Raw genomic sequence first — 13697 nt, 5'->3', positions numbered from 1 at the left:
AAATATTTTCTAGTTAAAAAGTATACATCATGTACATTGAAACATACAACCTGTCATAGCAGAAATATCAATTTATCAGTTCAAATATGTGCAAAAACACTAGGTGTAATATTTAGTCTAGAAACATCAAATTATGAGCTTCATATTGAGCAAAAAGCTCTTATCATTCTATCATCTGTTTACTTTTAAGAGTGAAACTGCCTTTGATCAAACATGTACAGATAATCTAAACAGTACTAACATATTTCACTCTTCAACGCTCTGATTGATTTTAAAGAAAAATACCTTTCTAAGTAACTTACTGGTATTGTTTTGTAAAATTATTAAATGTAGGTATATATTTAGTATTATTTCTAAAAGTTTAATACAGAAATAATTTGCTAACTTACCACAGATATAGAATATATTCCTGTTACTCCAACAACACAACAGCACAAGTGCTTAATGATACAAAACATGGGTCTTCAACACCAGGATGTAATTAACTAACTAGACCATTACAAGATCATGTTTCAAATTAATTACCATCTTTCAGTCTGTATCTTTTAGATAAAGTCCTGTCTTTTTCCTGTGAACAGGACAATTTCCATCAAAAGTCCTGTCTTTTTCCTGTGAACAGGACAATTTCTATCAAAAGTCCTGTCTTTTAGTGTTAAAGTCCTGTCTTCAAGACTTTTATGCAGCCTTGCTAAAAGAATCTCAGGATATCCCAGAATAATCCTGGGATTTCCTGAGAACAGGAAAATATTTCTGCACGGGCAATGACTCTGGTTTAGAGTGAGGGTATGACTGTGATTTATGTGATGTCACAAATACTTTTTTAAGAGGAATTATATTTTTATGTCTTTTTTGTATAAAAAAATATAGGTAGACAAAGCAAAGAAAAAACACCCAAAAATACACCAGATTGCACCATTTTAAACCTTCAATTTCAAATTTTCACGGGGAGGACCCCCCCCCCGCTCAGGTTCCACTGCCTACTTTCATTTCATCACTGGCTACTTCAAATTTTATGGAGAGCCCAGGCCAAAACCTCTTATTAATCTTCATGATCCTAGGCCCAAGCGTTCTTGAGTTATCATCTGGAAACTGATTGGTCTATGGACTGACTGACATACAGACCAACCGACATCTGCACAACAATATACCCCACCTTCTTCGAATAGGGGCGTAAAAACAGTTTTCCCTGACTTTTCAAGTGGCAACCCTGATCAACCTACCTATGCTTATTTTATTTTCTGGGTCAAGTAACCTTAAACACAGATATCATTTTTCTGTCCTAATATACAATTTACTTATTTATTTATTTATTTGGGTTTTATGGTGCACCAACACAGTAATGTACAAGAATGATGTTCTGTGATGTAATGTCAACGTGATACAGTTTCAATGAAGTCTATGTACTGCCATATGAAGATTTCAATGTGATATATATGTTTAAAAAAGCTGGGAATATCAAAATTTCAAGGAAAAAATGTCCTTTCATATCAAAAGTTCAGTGGTATAAAGTCACATTTAATAATTCAGTAAGGCTGAGGTACTTACTGCTTGCTTGTAAGCACTCATGGCTTGCTGTAGTATCTTTGCACTTTGTCCAGTAGAAAAAAATAATGACAGGTAAGCATTTCCAAGAATCACTGAAAAAGTTGTTAAAGTTAGATATGAACAAGGAATTTTCTGTTCAAGTAAATTGTACATGAAAAGAAGCAGAAAACAGCATGCCCAGCAAGTCTTAACTAGAGCTGTCACAGGAGTGACAAATTACATCCCGACAAAACGGCCTTTTACACTTGACCTAGATTTCATGCAGACAGCCATCTGCCTTCTGTTGTTAACCTTTCACCTTCTCATGAATGGCTTAATAGACCATCACAAAACTTAATAGATCATCACCAAACTTAGTCTGTAGCATCCTTGTAGAATGGGGGTCAAAAACCTCTACCATGAACTCCCCTAAAGACTTTTTTTCATGAAAGTACCTAATTGTTCGGCAGGACAATATCTTTCAAAACAAGAGCTGTCCGTAAGACAGCCAAGCTCGACTATTCGAAATATTGTCACAGAAGCAGGAAATTATTACCCAAAATGTTAAATATCAAAAGGGTTTTAAGTTCGAAAGGGGACATAATTTGACCAAAATACATATCAGAGTTATGGGACTTGGTGCTATCAACTAGTTTTATAACCCCGAAGAAACATATTAAGTTTCAATTCAATATCTGCATTAGTTTTGGGGATAGTAACTTGCATGTAAAACTTTAACCAGAATTTTCTAAGTCCAAAAGGGGGCATAATTTGCTCAAAATACATGTCAGAGTTATGGAACTTGACCCAGTGAGATTGGTAATTGACCTAGAAAAAGAATAAATAAGTTTCAAAGCTATATGCCTTTTGGTAATAGCTGTATGTACTTGCACGCAAAACTTTAACCAGAATTTTCTAAGTCCAAAAGGGGGCATAATTTGCCCAAAATACATGTCAGAGTTATAGGACTTGGTGCTATCAAGTAGTTTTATAACCCCGAAGGCAAATGTGAAGTTTCAATTTAATATCTGTAGTAGTTTTGGAGATAGTTACTTGCATGTAAAACTTTAACCAGGATTTTCTGAGTCCAAAAGGGGGCATAATTTGGCCAAAATACATGTCAGAGTTATGGGACTTGACCCAGTGAGGTAGGTAATTGATCTAGAAAAAGAAAAAATAAGTTTCAAATCTATATGCCTTTTAGTAATAGCTGTATGTACTTGCACGCAAAACTTCAACCAGAATTTTCTAAGTCAAAAAGGGGGCATAATTTGGCCAAAATGAAGGTCAGATTTACGGGACTTGGTGCTATCAACTAGTTTTATAACCCTGAAGACACATGTGAAGTTTCAATTCAATATCTGCATTAGTTTTGGAGATAGAAACTTGCATGTAAAACTTTAACCAGAATTTTCTAAGTCCAAAAGGGGGCATAATTTGGCTAAAATACATGTCAGAGTTATGGGACTTGACCCAGTGAGGTAGGTAATTGATCTAGAAAAAGAAGAAATAAGTTTCAAATCTATATGCCTTTTAGTAATAGCTGTATGTACTTGCACGCAAAACTTTAACCAGAATTTTCTAAGTCCAAAAGGGGGCATAATTTGGCCAAAATGAAGGTCAGAGTTATAGGACTTGGTGCTATCAACTAGTTTTATAACCCCGAAGACACATGTGAAGTTTCAATTCAATATCTGCATTAGTTTTGGAGATAGTAACTTGCATGTAAAACTTTAACCAGAATTTTCTAAGTCCAAAAGGGGGCATAATTTGCTCAAAATACATGTTAGAGTTATGGAACTTGACCCAGTGAGGTTGGTAATTGACCTAGAAAAAGAATAAATAAGTTTCAAAGCTATATGCCTTTAAATGATAGCTGTATGTACTTGCATGCAAAAACTTAACCAAGGTGTGACGCCGACGCCGACGCCGACGCCAGGGTGAGTAGAATAGCTAGACTATTCTTCGAATAGTCTAGCTAATAAAAATTGTTACCATGAAAAAACTTTTTTGAACTATATATGATTTCACTGTTTCCATGGCAACCATTCAATTTTGGAAAGGCAAACCATAAAGATGATAATCAGTAAAATCTTGTGTCAGTTTTTGTGATAAAACAATAACATGAGGGCCAAGATGGCCCTAGATCGCTCACCTGAGTAACACACCGTAACAGTGTAAACATGTTTGACCTAGTGACCCAGTTTTTGAAACCACATGACCCAGTTTCAAACCTGTCTGAGTTTTCAAAGAGATAAGCATTCTGACCCAAGTTTCATGAAGACTGGTTCAAAAATGTGGTCTCTAGTCTCAGTGTAAACAAGATTTTTCTTCAATCTGGCCTCGTGACTTAGTGATCCATCCTGACTCAATTTATGACCCATCCAAGTTTTTATGGAGACAAATACCATTGACCAATTTTCATTAACCCTTTTCCAATCATATCCCCCCAATCCGCCCTTATCGCTTATCCAACGAAATGCCTCAATCCGCCCTTGCTGTCTACAAATGATTCGCCTGAAACCGCCCGGATAATGCACTGTTTAATATTCATCTTTTTCCGATTGAATACAACGAAAACTTATTGGTTTAAAAGTTTAATTTGGTTGAGAAAAGTTCATTTTACGATCACCCCCGAGTCTTGCTTTCAAAACGTTACTATTTATACAGCAAATTTTGGAAATCCCCAACTCATTTTCAGAAAATAAAATTGTACATGTACGAAAATGGCGGACAGCGATAGAGAATTCGGAGAATTTTGTCACAATGATATTTACGAAATTCTACGTCGGGATCTAAATTCAGATGTGAATATTAGTGATATTTCGTCAGACGAATTATCAAGCGACTCCGATACGTCGGAAATAGAGGAATTATACTCGTGACAAACAGAAAATAACTCGGAATGTGACACCCCTTTGGAAGACCTACGACCGTTGATGAATTATAGAAATTTGACTCGAATATTTCATCGAGGTATGTCAGGGACTTTATTCGTGATGGCGAACAAGATTTGACTGAAATTTCAAATAGATTTTATAATTTTTTGACACGATTCAATTTTTTTTTTAATGATTGCTGAAGAAACCAAATTTTTATGGTACATGCATATGTATACTGGTACAAGGCAAGAAATTCAACATAAACAACAACAGTTGGACTGAAGGGATGATGATGTTGGGAGGCTCAGGGAGAAACAAAGGCAAATGAAATGCAGACTTTCTTCGTCGGTAATGATAATCGTCAGAATACATTAACATAACATCGTGTGGAAGATTTCTGGAGCTCCGATGACCGACTTCGAGTAGAGGGTTTTACCAAAATCATGCCTAATCAACGTTGGTGTAAGTTGAAAAATCATCTCAAATAACCGTGATCAGCCTGATCCGACCGACAATATCGTGACAGGTTATTCAAAGTCTGGTCACTTATACACATGTATAACAGAAATTTCAAGAGTGATATTACCCATCCAAGTCGTAATCTGTCAGTTGATGAAGCAATGATTGGTTTCAAAGGCCGGTTTTTGCTGAAACAATAAATACCTAACAAGCCGACAAAATGGGGACTCAAATCGCGAATGTCAGCAGACTGTATTTATTCATTTATTTATATATTTATTTATTATAGTTTTTGTTCAGGCAATCTTATAGCTTTTCAAAGAAACATTTGGTCAGGTGTCAAACTGAACTACTTGCATATGAATAAAATCTGTATTAATTTTGTGATTTGTAAATACACTGTAGTAGCTGTTTATTTTTTTTTAAATTTTATAGAAAGTACAAAAAAAATAAAACAGTAAACAAGTCAAAGAAGTGTTAAATGTAAATATTAATGGGAAACATTGTTTAGTCATGTATACAGACAAACATTTCAACTATGATATATATAATACAATTTCATTTACAGTATATAGTATATATTTCATGTGTTTATATATAATTATGAACGTATTGCAAGTTTCGTACATAATCAGAATTTAATTGTGCATAAATAATGTCAGTGTAAGATGTGATAAAATGGAAAATAAAGCAATAAAAAGGAATTTATATCTGAGGAAATCAGCAAATATCAACTAAGTGTCAATGACTGGAAATTATTAGTGTTAATTGAGTGGGGATAAAATAGACATACTCCCCACTAAGATCTTAGTAAGTGTCATCTACTGTAAGTTTATTTAATTATCTCCCATCCTGTGCATGTGTTGTTATGTTTTTTGCATGGCCTTTGTTACTTTGAATAGTTTAAAAAGACACACCCCCTCATTTTTATGTGAATAACTGGCAAAATATTATCATAGGCAAATATCTCTGTTCAGACAGGCTTATCAGATCAGACAGATCTATGTTCCCAGTAGGTATAGGTTTCTAGTGGAGTACTGATTGGAAAAGGGTTAAGATTGGACCAAAAATGTGGCCTTTTGAGTGTAAACAAGCACTTTCTTTTGATTTGACCTTGTGACCTAGTTTTTTATCCAAAATGACCCAAATCAGAACTCATCCAAGATTTCATGGAGACAAACATTCTGAGAAAGTTTCATGAAGATTGGAGCAAAAAAGTGGCCTCTAGAGTGTAAACTGGCTTTTCCTTTTATTTGATCTAGTTACCTAGTCTTTGACCCCACCTGACCAAGATTCAAAATTATCCAAGACTTCATGATAACAAACACTCTGACCAAGTTTTATGAAGATTGAATCAAAAATGTGTTCCCTAGAGTGTAAACAAGCTTTTTCTTTGATTTGACCTGGTGACCTAGTTTTTGAACCCATATGACCCTGATAAAAACTCGACCTAGATTTCATGCAGAAAATATTCTGACCAAGTTTCATGCACATCAAATGAAAAATGCAGTCCCTATTGCATACACAAGGTTTTTCTTTGATTTGACCAGGTGACCTAGTTGTTGACCACAGATAACCAATATCTGAACTCGACCTAGATTTTATCAAGATCATTCTGATCAAATTTCATGAATATCAAGTCAAAAATGCAGGCCCTATTCCACACATAAAGTTTTTTCTTTTTGATTTGACCGGGTGACCTAGCTTTTAACCCCAAATGACCCATATTCAAACTTGAACAAAATTTCATTCAGACACACATTCTGACCAATTCTCATGAGTATCAAACTTAAAATGTGGTCTCTATAGAGTGTTAACAAGATTTTCCTTTGAACTGATCTAGTGACCTAGTTTTTGACCAAACATGACCCAGATTCAAACTTGGCCTAAAGACCATCAAGACAAACATTCTGACCATGTCTCAAGAAGGGAAGGTCATAAATGTTGCTTCTTGAGTTGTTAACAAGCTTTTCCTTTGATTTGATAGAATGATCTAGTTTTGGACCCCACATGATACAGATTCGAACTTGACCTAGAGGTTATCAAGACAAACATTCTGACCAATTCTCATGAGTTTCAAACTCAAAATGTGGACTCTAGAGTGTTATCAAGATTTTCCTTTGATCTGGCCTTGTTAACTAGTTCTTGACCCCACATGACCCAGATCTGAACTTGACCTAGAGATCAACATTCTGACCAAGTTTCATAAAGATTGGGTCACAACTGTGGCCTCTACTGTTAACATGGCATATGTTGACGGACAATGTCCGACAGATGCCGTCGGACAATGACCAGTCACAATACCTCACCCTGAGCACTTAGTGCTCAGGTGAGCTAACAAGAGCTGTCTGATGACAGCGCGCTTGACTATTCGAAGAATTGATTGAAGAATGGGGTCAAAATATTTCCATAGATATTCAGACAAAAGAAATAAATAGATAAGACAAACAATGTTCCTGTATTTCTTTGATTTCGATAAGTCTTGCACTAAATGGCAATGTATGAACCAATTTCAAAGTCCAAAAAGGGCCATAATTCAGTCAAAATAGTTATGTACTCTTGCCTACAGATGGAAATCATAATGATAAACAAGTGTTCAAAGTTTAAAAGCCATATGTCAAATAGTTTTGACAAAACATGAAACTTATATGAAAACAGAACCAATTTCCAAGTCCATAAAGGGCCATAATTCAGCCAAAATAGATGACAGAGTTATGTACTCTTTCCTACAGATAGAGACTATTATACTAAACAAGTGATAAAACTTTCAAAGCCATAATTATGTCAAAATATGAACTGGTACGGAAAACTTAACCAAGATTTCTAAGTCAAAAAGGGCCATAATTCAGCCAAAATCCTTAATGGAGTTATGAACTCTTGCTATAACTGGATATGGTGATGGTAAACAGGTGTTGAAAGTTTCAAAGCTTTATCTCAAAAGACTTTGTCAAAATATGAACTGGTACGAAATATTAACCCAGATTTCTAAATCAAAAAGGGCCATAATTCAGCCAAAATCCTTGATGGAGTTATGTGCTCTTGCCTATAACTGGACACGGTGATGGTAAACAAGTGTTGAAAGTTTCAAAGCTTTATCTCAAAAGACTTTGTCAAAATACGAACTGGTACGAAAAACTTAACCAAGATTTCTTAGTCGAAAGGGGCCATAATTCAGCCAAAATCCTTGATGGAGTTATGTACTTTGCCTATAACTGGCCATGGTGATGGTAAACAAGTGTTGAAAGTTTCAAAGCTTTATCTTAAAAGACTTTGTCAAAATATGAACTGGTACGAAAAACTTTACCAAGATTTCTAAGTCAAAAGGGGCCATAATTCAGCCAAAATCCTTGATGGAGTTATGTGCTCTTGCCTATAACTGGCCATGGTGTTGGTTAACAAGTGTTGAAAGTTTCAAAGCTTTATCTCAAAAGACTTTGTCAAAATGTGGACTGGTACGAAAAACTTAACCAAGGTGTGATGCCAACGCTGACACTGGACGCCGACGCCGTGGTGAGTAGGATAGCTCTACTTATTCTTCGAATAGTCGAGCTAAAAATGGTGTACAAATGGAGCTGAGAAATTGGCCTTTCAATAGCAGTATTTTTATGTTTGACTTATTTGCTTAAACATGAACAGTAATGAGAATGTTTATGGGTGTAAAATTCCGCTCGTCCACTCGCACTGGCGATTAAAGTCAGGACAGGACAAGTGGACCTGGCTATATACTCAACCAATCAGGCGAGTGCATTTTACGTTGTAACTTTATCAAAATTCAGTAATTACATCGCGAAGAACGATAACACACTTTGCGTCAGTAGATGCATTAAAATTCAATCACTTAAACAATAATGATTAACAGGTGCGCGCTCCGCTGTGATTATTATTATTGATGCAGTTATTACACCCTCAAAAACAATAGGGGTCACATACTCTGTAATTCCTATCTCCCTATGAAGTTTGAAGGTTGTAGGTCAAATGGTTCTCAAGTTATAAACCGGAAATGGATTTTCATTTTCTATCCGCTGCGATCTTAATCTTTAAAAGAGTGATCCCAAAATTGATAGGGGTCATCTCTTCTGCATGACCAATCATCCTATAAAGTTTCAACATTCTGGGTCAAGTGGTTCTCAAGTTATTGATCAGAAATGGTTTTCCATGTTCAGGCCCCTGTGACCTTGATCTTTGATGGAGTGACCCCAAAAGCAATAGGGGTCGTCTACTCCGTAAGCCCTGCCATCCTATGAAGTTTGAAGATTCTAGGTCAAATGGTTCTCCAGTTATTGATCGGAAATGAAGTGTGACGTACGGACAGACGAACGGACGGACAGGGCAAAAACAATATGTCTCCCCCAGTTGGGGGAGACATAATAATTCTAAGTATAACAACTTGGTGACCTTGACCTTGGGTATAATGGGCCCAGCCCCTGCACATACTTTGTATGCTGGAAAATGTTTTTGAAATACAGTAAGATATAAGCAATAGCAACAAAGATATGACAGAAAAACAAAGGTTGCCAAAAAACTTTAACCTTAAAAATAACCTAAGTATATAATAAGTATTTTAGCCTTTACACTACACAGTTAATGATTCATATAACATACACCATGATTGTCCATCCTTTATATCCATTTGTACTGCCTCTTTTGCCTTTTCAACACTTTCTTCTACCTTTGCAACTCGTTCTTCTGCACTAACATTCAACTGTCGTAACACCATAGACAAATTGCGTAATGATATCTTGTTCTTTGACTGAAGTAAGCAAAATGTATACAATCTATTAATGAAGTAAGTCTATATAGTTTATAAATAAATTTCTTTACCTAACCTACATCAAACTGAGTAACCTAAACCAAATTTTCCACATAATCAGCTTCAATATTTCGTTCCTATGAATTTATAATGACCTATTCATCCATACTAATATTAAATGAACAAATCCGGGCAAACTCATTTACAAAACTAGGTGTTTTTGTCAAAAAAACATATGCCTCCCCTCCTTTAGCTGTAGCAGCCACTTTGTGCAGCGAAGCAGAAAGTGTCGGCGATATGCACAACTCGGCTTGGTACTGATCACTCCTGTGAAGTTTTGTTGAAATCAAGCCAGCAGTTCTGTGAAAACCAGACAAGATTTTTCTATTTTTAGCTTTGGTGGCTATTTTGTGCAGCGGAACGTGCTGGCGATATGCACAACTAGGCTTGGTACTGATCATTCCTGTGAAGTTTTGTCAAAATCCAGCTAACAGTTTGACCTGTGAAAGCCGGACAAGATTTTTCTATTTTTAGCTCGTGCTGCCATTTTGTGCAGCGAAGCGTACCGTGTCAGCAAAATGCACAACTAGGCTTGGTACTGATCACTCCTGTGAAGTTTTGTCTAAATCCTGCCAGCAGTTTGACCTGTGAAAACCAGACAAGCTTAACACAGACGGAAGGATGGACAGGGCAAAAACAATATGTCTCCCCCAGTGAGGGAGGGACATTATTAAACAGTCTAGGAAAGATGATCTGATAGTCAAGCTTAAAACAAACAAGAGGGCCATGATGGCCCTATATTGCTCACCTGAGTTTAGTAGTTTGCTTGAACAATTAACTTAGAGTATGAAATATGACCACTAGGCAATGCAACATACCAAATATTGAAACCCTAGGCCTTGCAGTTTCAGGCAAGAGGATTTTTAAATTTTTTTTTAGCTCACTTGTCCATAGTGACAGGGTGAGCTTTTGTGATCACATTTTGTCCATCCTCCGTCCGTCCGTCGTCCATTCACAATTTCTTGTGAACACGATAGAGACCTCATTTTGCAATCAATTTTAATCAAACTTGCATACAACTTGTATTTGCATAATACCTCGGTTCCTTTCAACAAGAGGACAATGATGGTCCTGAATCGCTCACCTGTCTCCACATGACCCAATTTTCATGAAGATCCATTGAAACATATGGCTTCTTGAGAGGTCACAAGGTTTTTCTATTATTTGACCTAATGACCTAGTTTTTGAAGGCACATGACCCAGTTTTGAACTTGACCTAGATATTATCAAGGTGAACATTCTCACCAGTTTTCATGAAGATCTCATGAAGAGTATGGCCTCTAGAGAGGTCACAAGGTTTTTCTATTTTTATATCTACTGACCTAGTTTTGACCACATGTGACCCAGTTTCAAACTTTATCTAGATATCATCAAGGTAAAAATTCAGACGAATTTTCATAAAGATCCATTGAAAAATATGGCCTCTGGAGTGGTCAAAAGGTTTTTCTATTTTTAGACCTACTGACCTAGTTTTTGACCGGAGTTGACCCAGTTTCGAACTTGACCTAGATATCATCAAGATGAATATTCAGACCAATTTTCATACAGATCCCATGAAAAATATGGCCTCTAGATAGGTCAAAAGGTTTTTTTATTATTTGACCTACTGACCTAGTTTCTGATGGCACGTGACCCAGTTTCAAATTTGACCTAGATATCATCAAGATGAACATTCTGACCAATTTTCATGAAGATCCATTGAAAAGTATGGCCTCTAGAGAGGTCACAAGGTTTTTCTATTTTTAGACCTACTGACCTAGTTTTTGAACGCAGTTGACCCAGTTTCGATCTTAACCTAGATATCATTAAGATGAACATTCAAACCAACTTTCATACAGATCCCATGAAAAATGTGGCCTCTAGAGAGGTCACAATTTTTTCTATTATCTGACCTACTGACCTATTTTTTGATATCAGGTGACCCAGTTTCGAACTTGACCTAGATATCATCAAGATAAACATTCTGACCAATTTTCATGAAGATCCATTGAAAAGTATGGCCTCTAGGGAGGTCACAAGGTTTTTCTATTTTTAGACCTACTGACCCAGTTTTCGACCGCACGTGACCCAGTTTTCGAACTTGACTAGTTTGACCTAGATGAACATTCTGACCAACTTCAATAAAAATCCCATGAAAAATGTGACCTCCAGAGTGGTCACAAGCAAAAGTTTACGGACGGACGGAGGGACGGACGCACGCACGGACATTGGACGCCACGCGATCACAAAAGCTCACCTAGTCTCTTTGAGACAGATGAGCTAAAAACTGGCCAGATCCCATCATGGGTTCCAGAGTTATGGTCCCTTAAAGGGCCAAAATTTGCTATTTTTGGCTAATGCGAACACGATAGAGAACACATTTTGCAATCAACTTGAATAAAACTTATAGACAACTTGTACTGGCATAATATCTCAGTTCCTTTCGAAAACTGGCCAGATCCCATCATGGGTTCTAGAGTTATGGCCCCTTAAAGGGCCAAAATCTGCTATTTTGGCTTTTGCAGCCATATAGAGACTTCATTAATGGTTCAATTTGATACAAACTTGCAAAATATCTTCAACAACAATAAATCTTGGATCATAGGTTCCGGAGTTATGGCCCCTGATTGACCCCTGAAAGAGCCAAAATTTGTTAATTTTTACCTTGTGAACACGATAAGAAGTGACATTTTATATTTGATTTTTTTCACACTTACAACTTGTCACTATAAGATCTCAGTTTCTTTCGAAAAACTGGCTAGATTCTGTCATGGGTTCAAATTTTCTAGTTTGGCCCTTTCAGCCATATAGAGGTTTCATTTATGCTTTGATTTGATACAAACTTGCATAGAATAATTATCTTGATGATTTCTAGGCCTGTATCTAAACTGGGTCATGTCGGGTCAAAAACTATGTCATCCGGTCAAATCAAAGGAAAAGCTTGTTAACAACCTAGAGGCCACATTTATGACCCTATCTTCATGAAACTTGGTAAGAATGTTTATCTTGATGATTTCTTGGCCAAATTCGAAACTGGGTGATATGGGGTCAAAAACAAGGTCACCCGGTCAAATCAAAGGAAAAGCTTGTTAACACTCTTGAGGCCACATTTATGATCCTATGTTCATGAAACTTGGTCAGAATGTTTATCTTGATGATTCTTTTTTTTTTTTTTTTTTTTTTTGGATTTAACGTCGCACCGACACATGATAGGTCATATGGCGACTTTCCAGCTTTTTAATGGTGGAGGAAGACCCCAGGTGCCCCTCCGTGCATTATTTCATCACAAGCGGGCACCTGGGTAGAACCACCGACCTTCCGTAAGCCAGCTGGATGGCTTCCTCACATGAAAAATTCAACGCCTCAAGTAAGGCTCGAACCCACATCGATGAGGGTATCTTGATGATTCCTAGGCTAAGTTCGAAAGTGAGTCATATGGGGTCAAAAACTAGGTCACCTGGTCAAATCAAAGGAAAAGCTTGTTCATTTGATGTGCATGAAACTTGGTCTGAATGTTCGAGTGCATGAAATATGGGATGAATTTTTATTTGGGTCATGTAGGGTCAAAAAAAAAAGGTCACCAAGTCAAATCAAAGAATAAGCTTGTTTATACTCAAGAGGCCATGTTTTTTGGTCCAATCTTAATGAAATTGGTCATAATATTTGTCTCCATGAAATCACTAGGTAAAACATGTTTACACTGTTATTGTGTGTTACTCAGGTGAGCGACTTAGGGCCATCTTGGCCTTCTTTTTCCTATATAAGTCTATGTAAAGCTTGAGACCTCCGAGGTGGGGCCTCTTTTCACCCTTGGGTAATAATTTGAACAATCTTGGTACAGGACCACTAGACAATGCTACATACCAAATATCAAAGGCCTAGATTTCTTTTAAAGTTTTTTTCCTATATAATTCTATGTAAAACTTTGGACACCCCCCCCCCCACCAGAATTTTTAAGTTTTTCCTTTCGGTTGCCATGGCAATCAGAGTTCAGTATGGAATTCAATTCTTTCAAAAACATTTAAAGAGGACCATCCATGGAA

General features: G+C 36.6%; 1 protein-coding gene across 3 annotated transcripts in view; it reads right to left on the bottom strand.

Moving 5' to 3' along the window:
• LOC123549130 (tetratricopeptide repeat protein 5-like) overlaps window positions 1-13697 on the bottom strand; it is a 145154-nt gene that overhangs the window by 101428 nt on the left and 30029 nt on the right. For all 3 annotated transcript variants that reach the window (XM_053546630.1, XM_045336974.2, XM_045336972.2), the window contains exons 4-5: window positions 9468-9615; window positions 1546-1637 (exon numbers count right to left, since the gene is read on the bottom strand). In XM_053546630.1, the coding sequence (XP_053402605.1) occupies window positions 1546-1637; window positions 9468-9615 (240 nt within the window). The remainder of the gene's footprint in view (window positions 1-1545; window positions 1638-9467; window positions 9616-13697) is intronic.

This window comes from Mercenaria mercenaria, chromosome 6 (assembly GCF_021730395.1).
Source record: "Mercenaria mercenaria strain notata chromosome 6, MADL_Memer_1, whole genome shotgun sequence".
In the NCBI taxonomy this organism is placed as follows: domain Eukaryota; kingdom Metazoa; phylum Mollusca; class Bivalvia; order Venerida; family Veneridae; genus Mercenaria; species Mercenaria mercenaria.
The sequence above is the reverse complement of the archived record's forward strand: the minus strand, read 5'-3'. Positions and strand labels throughout refer to the sequence as shown.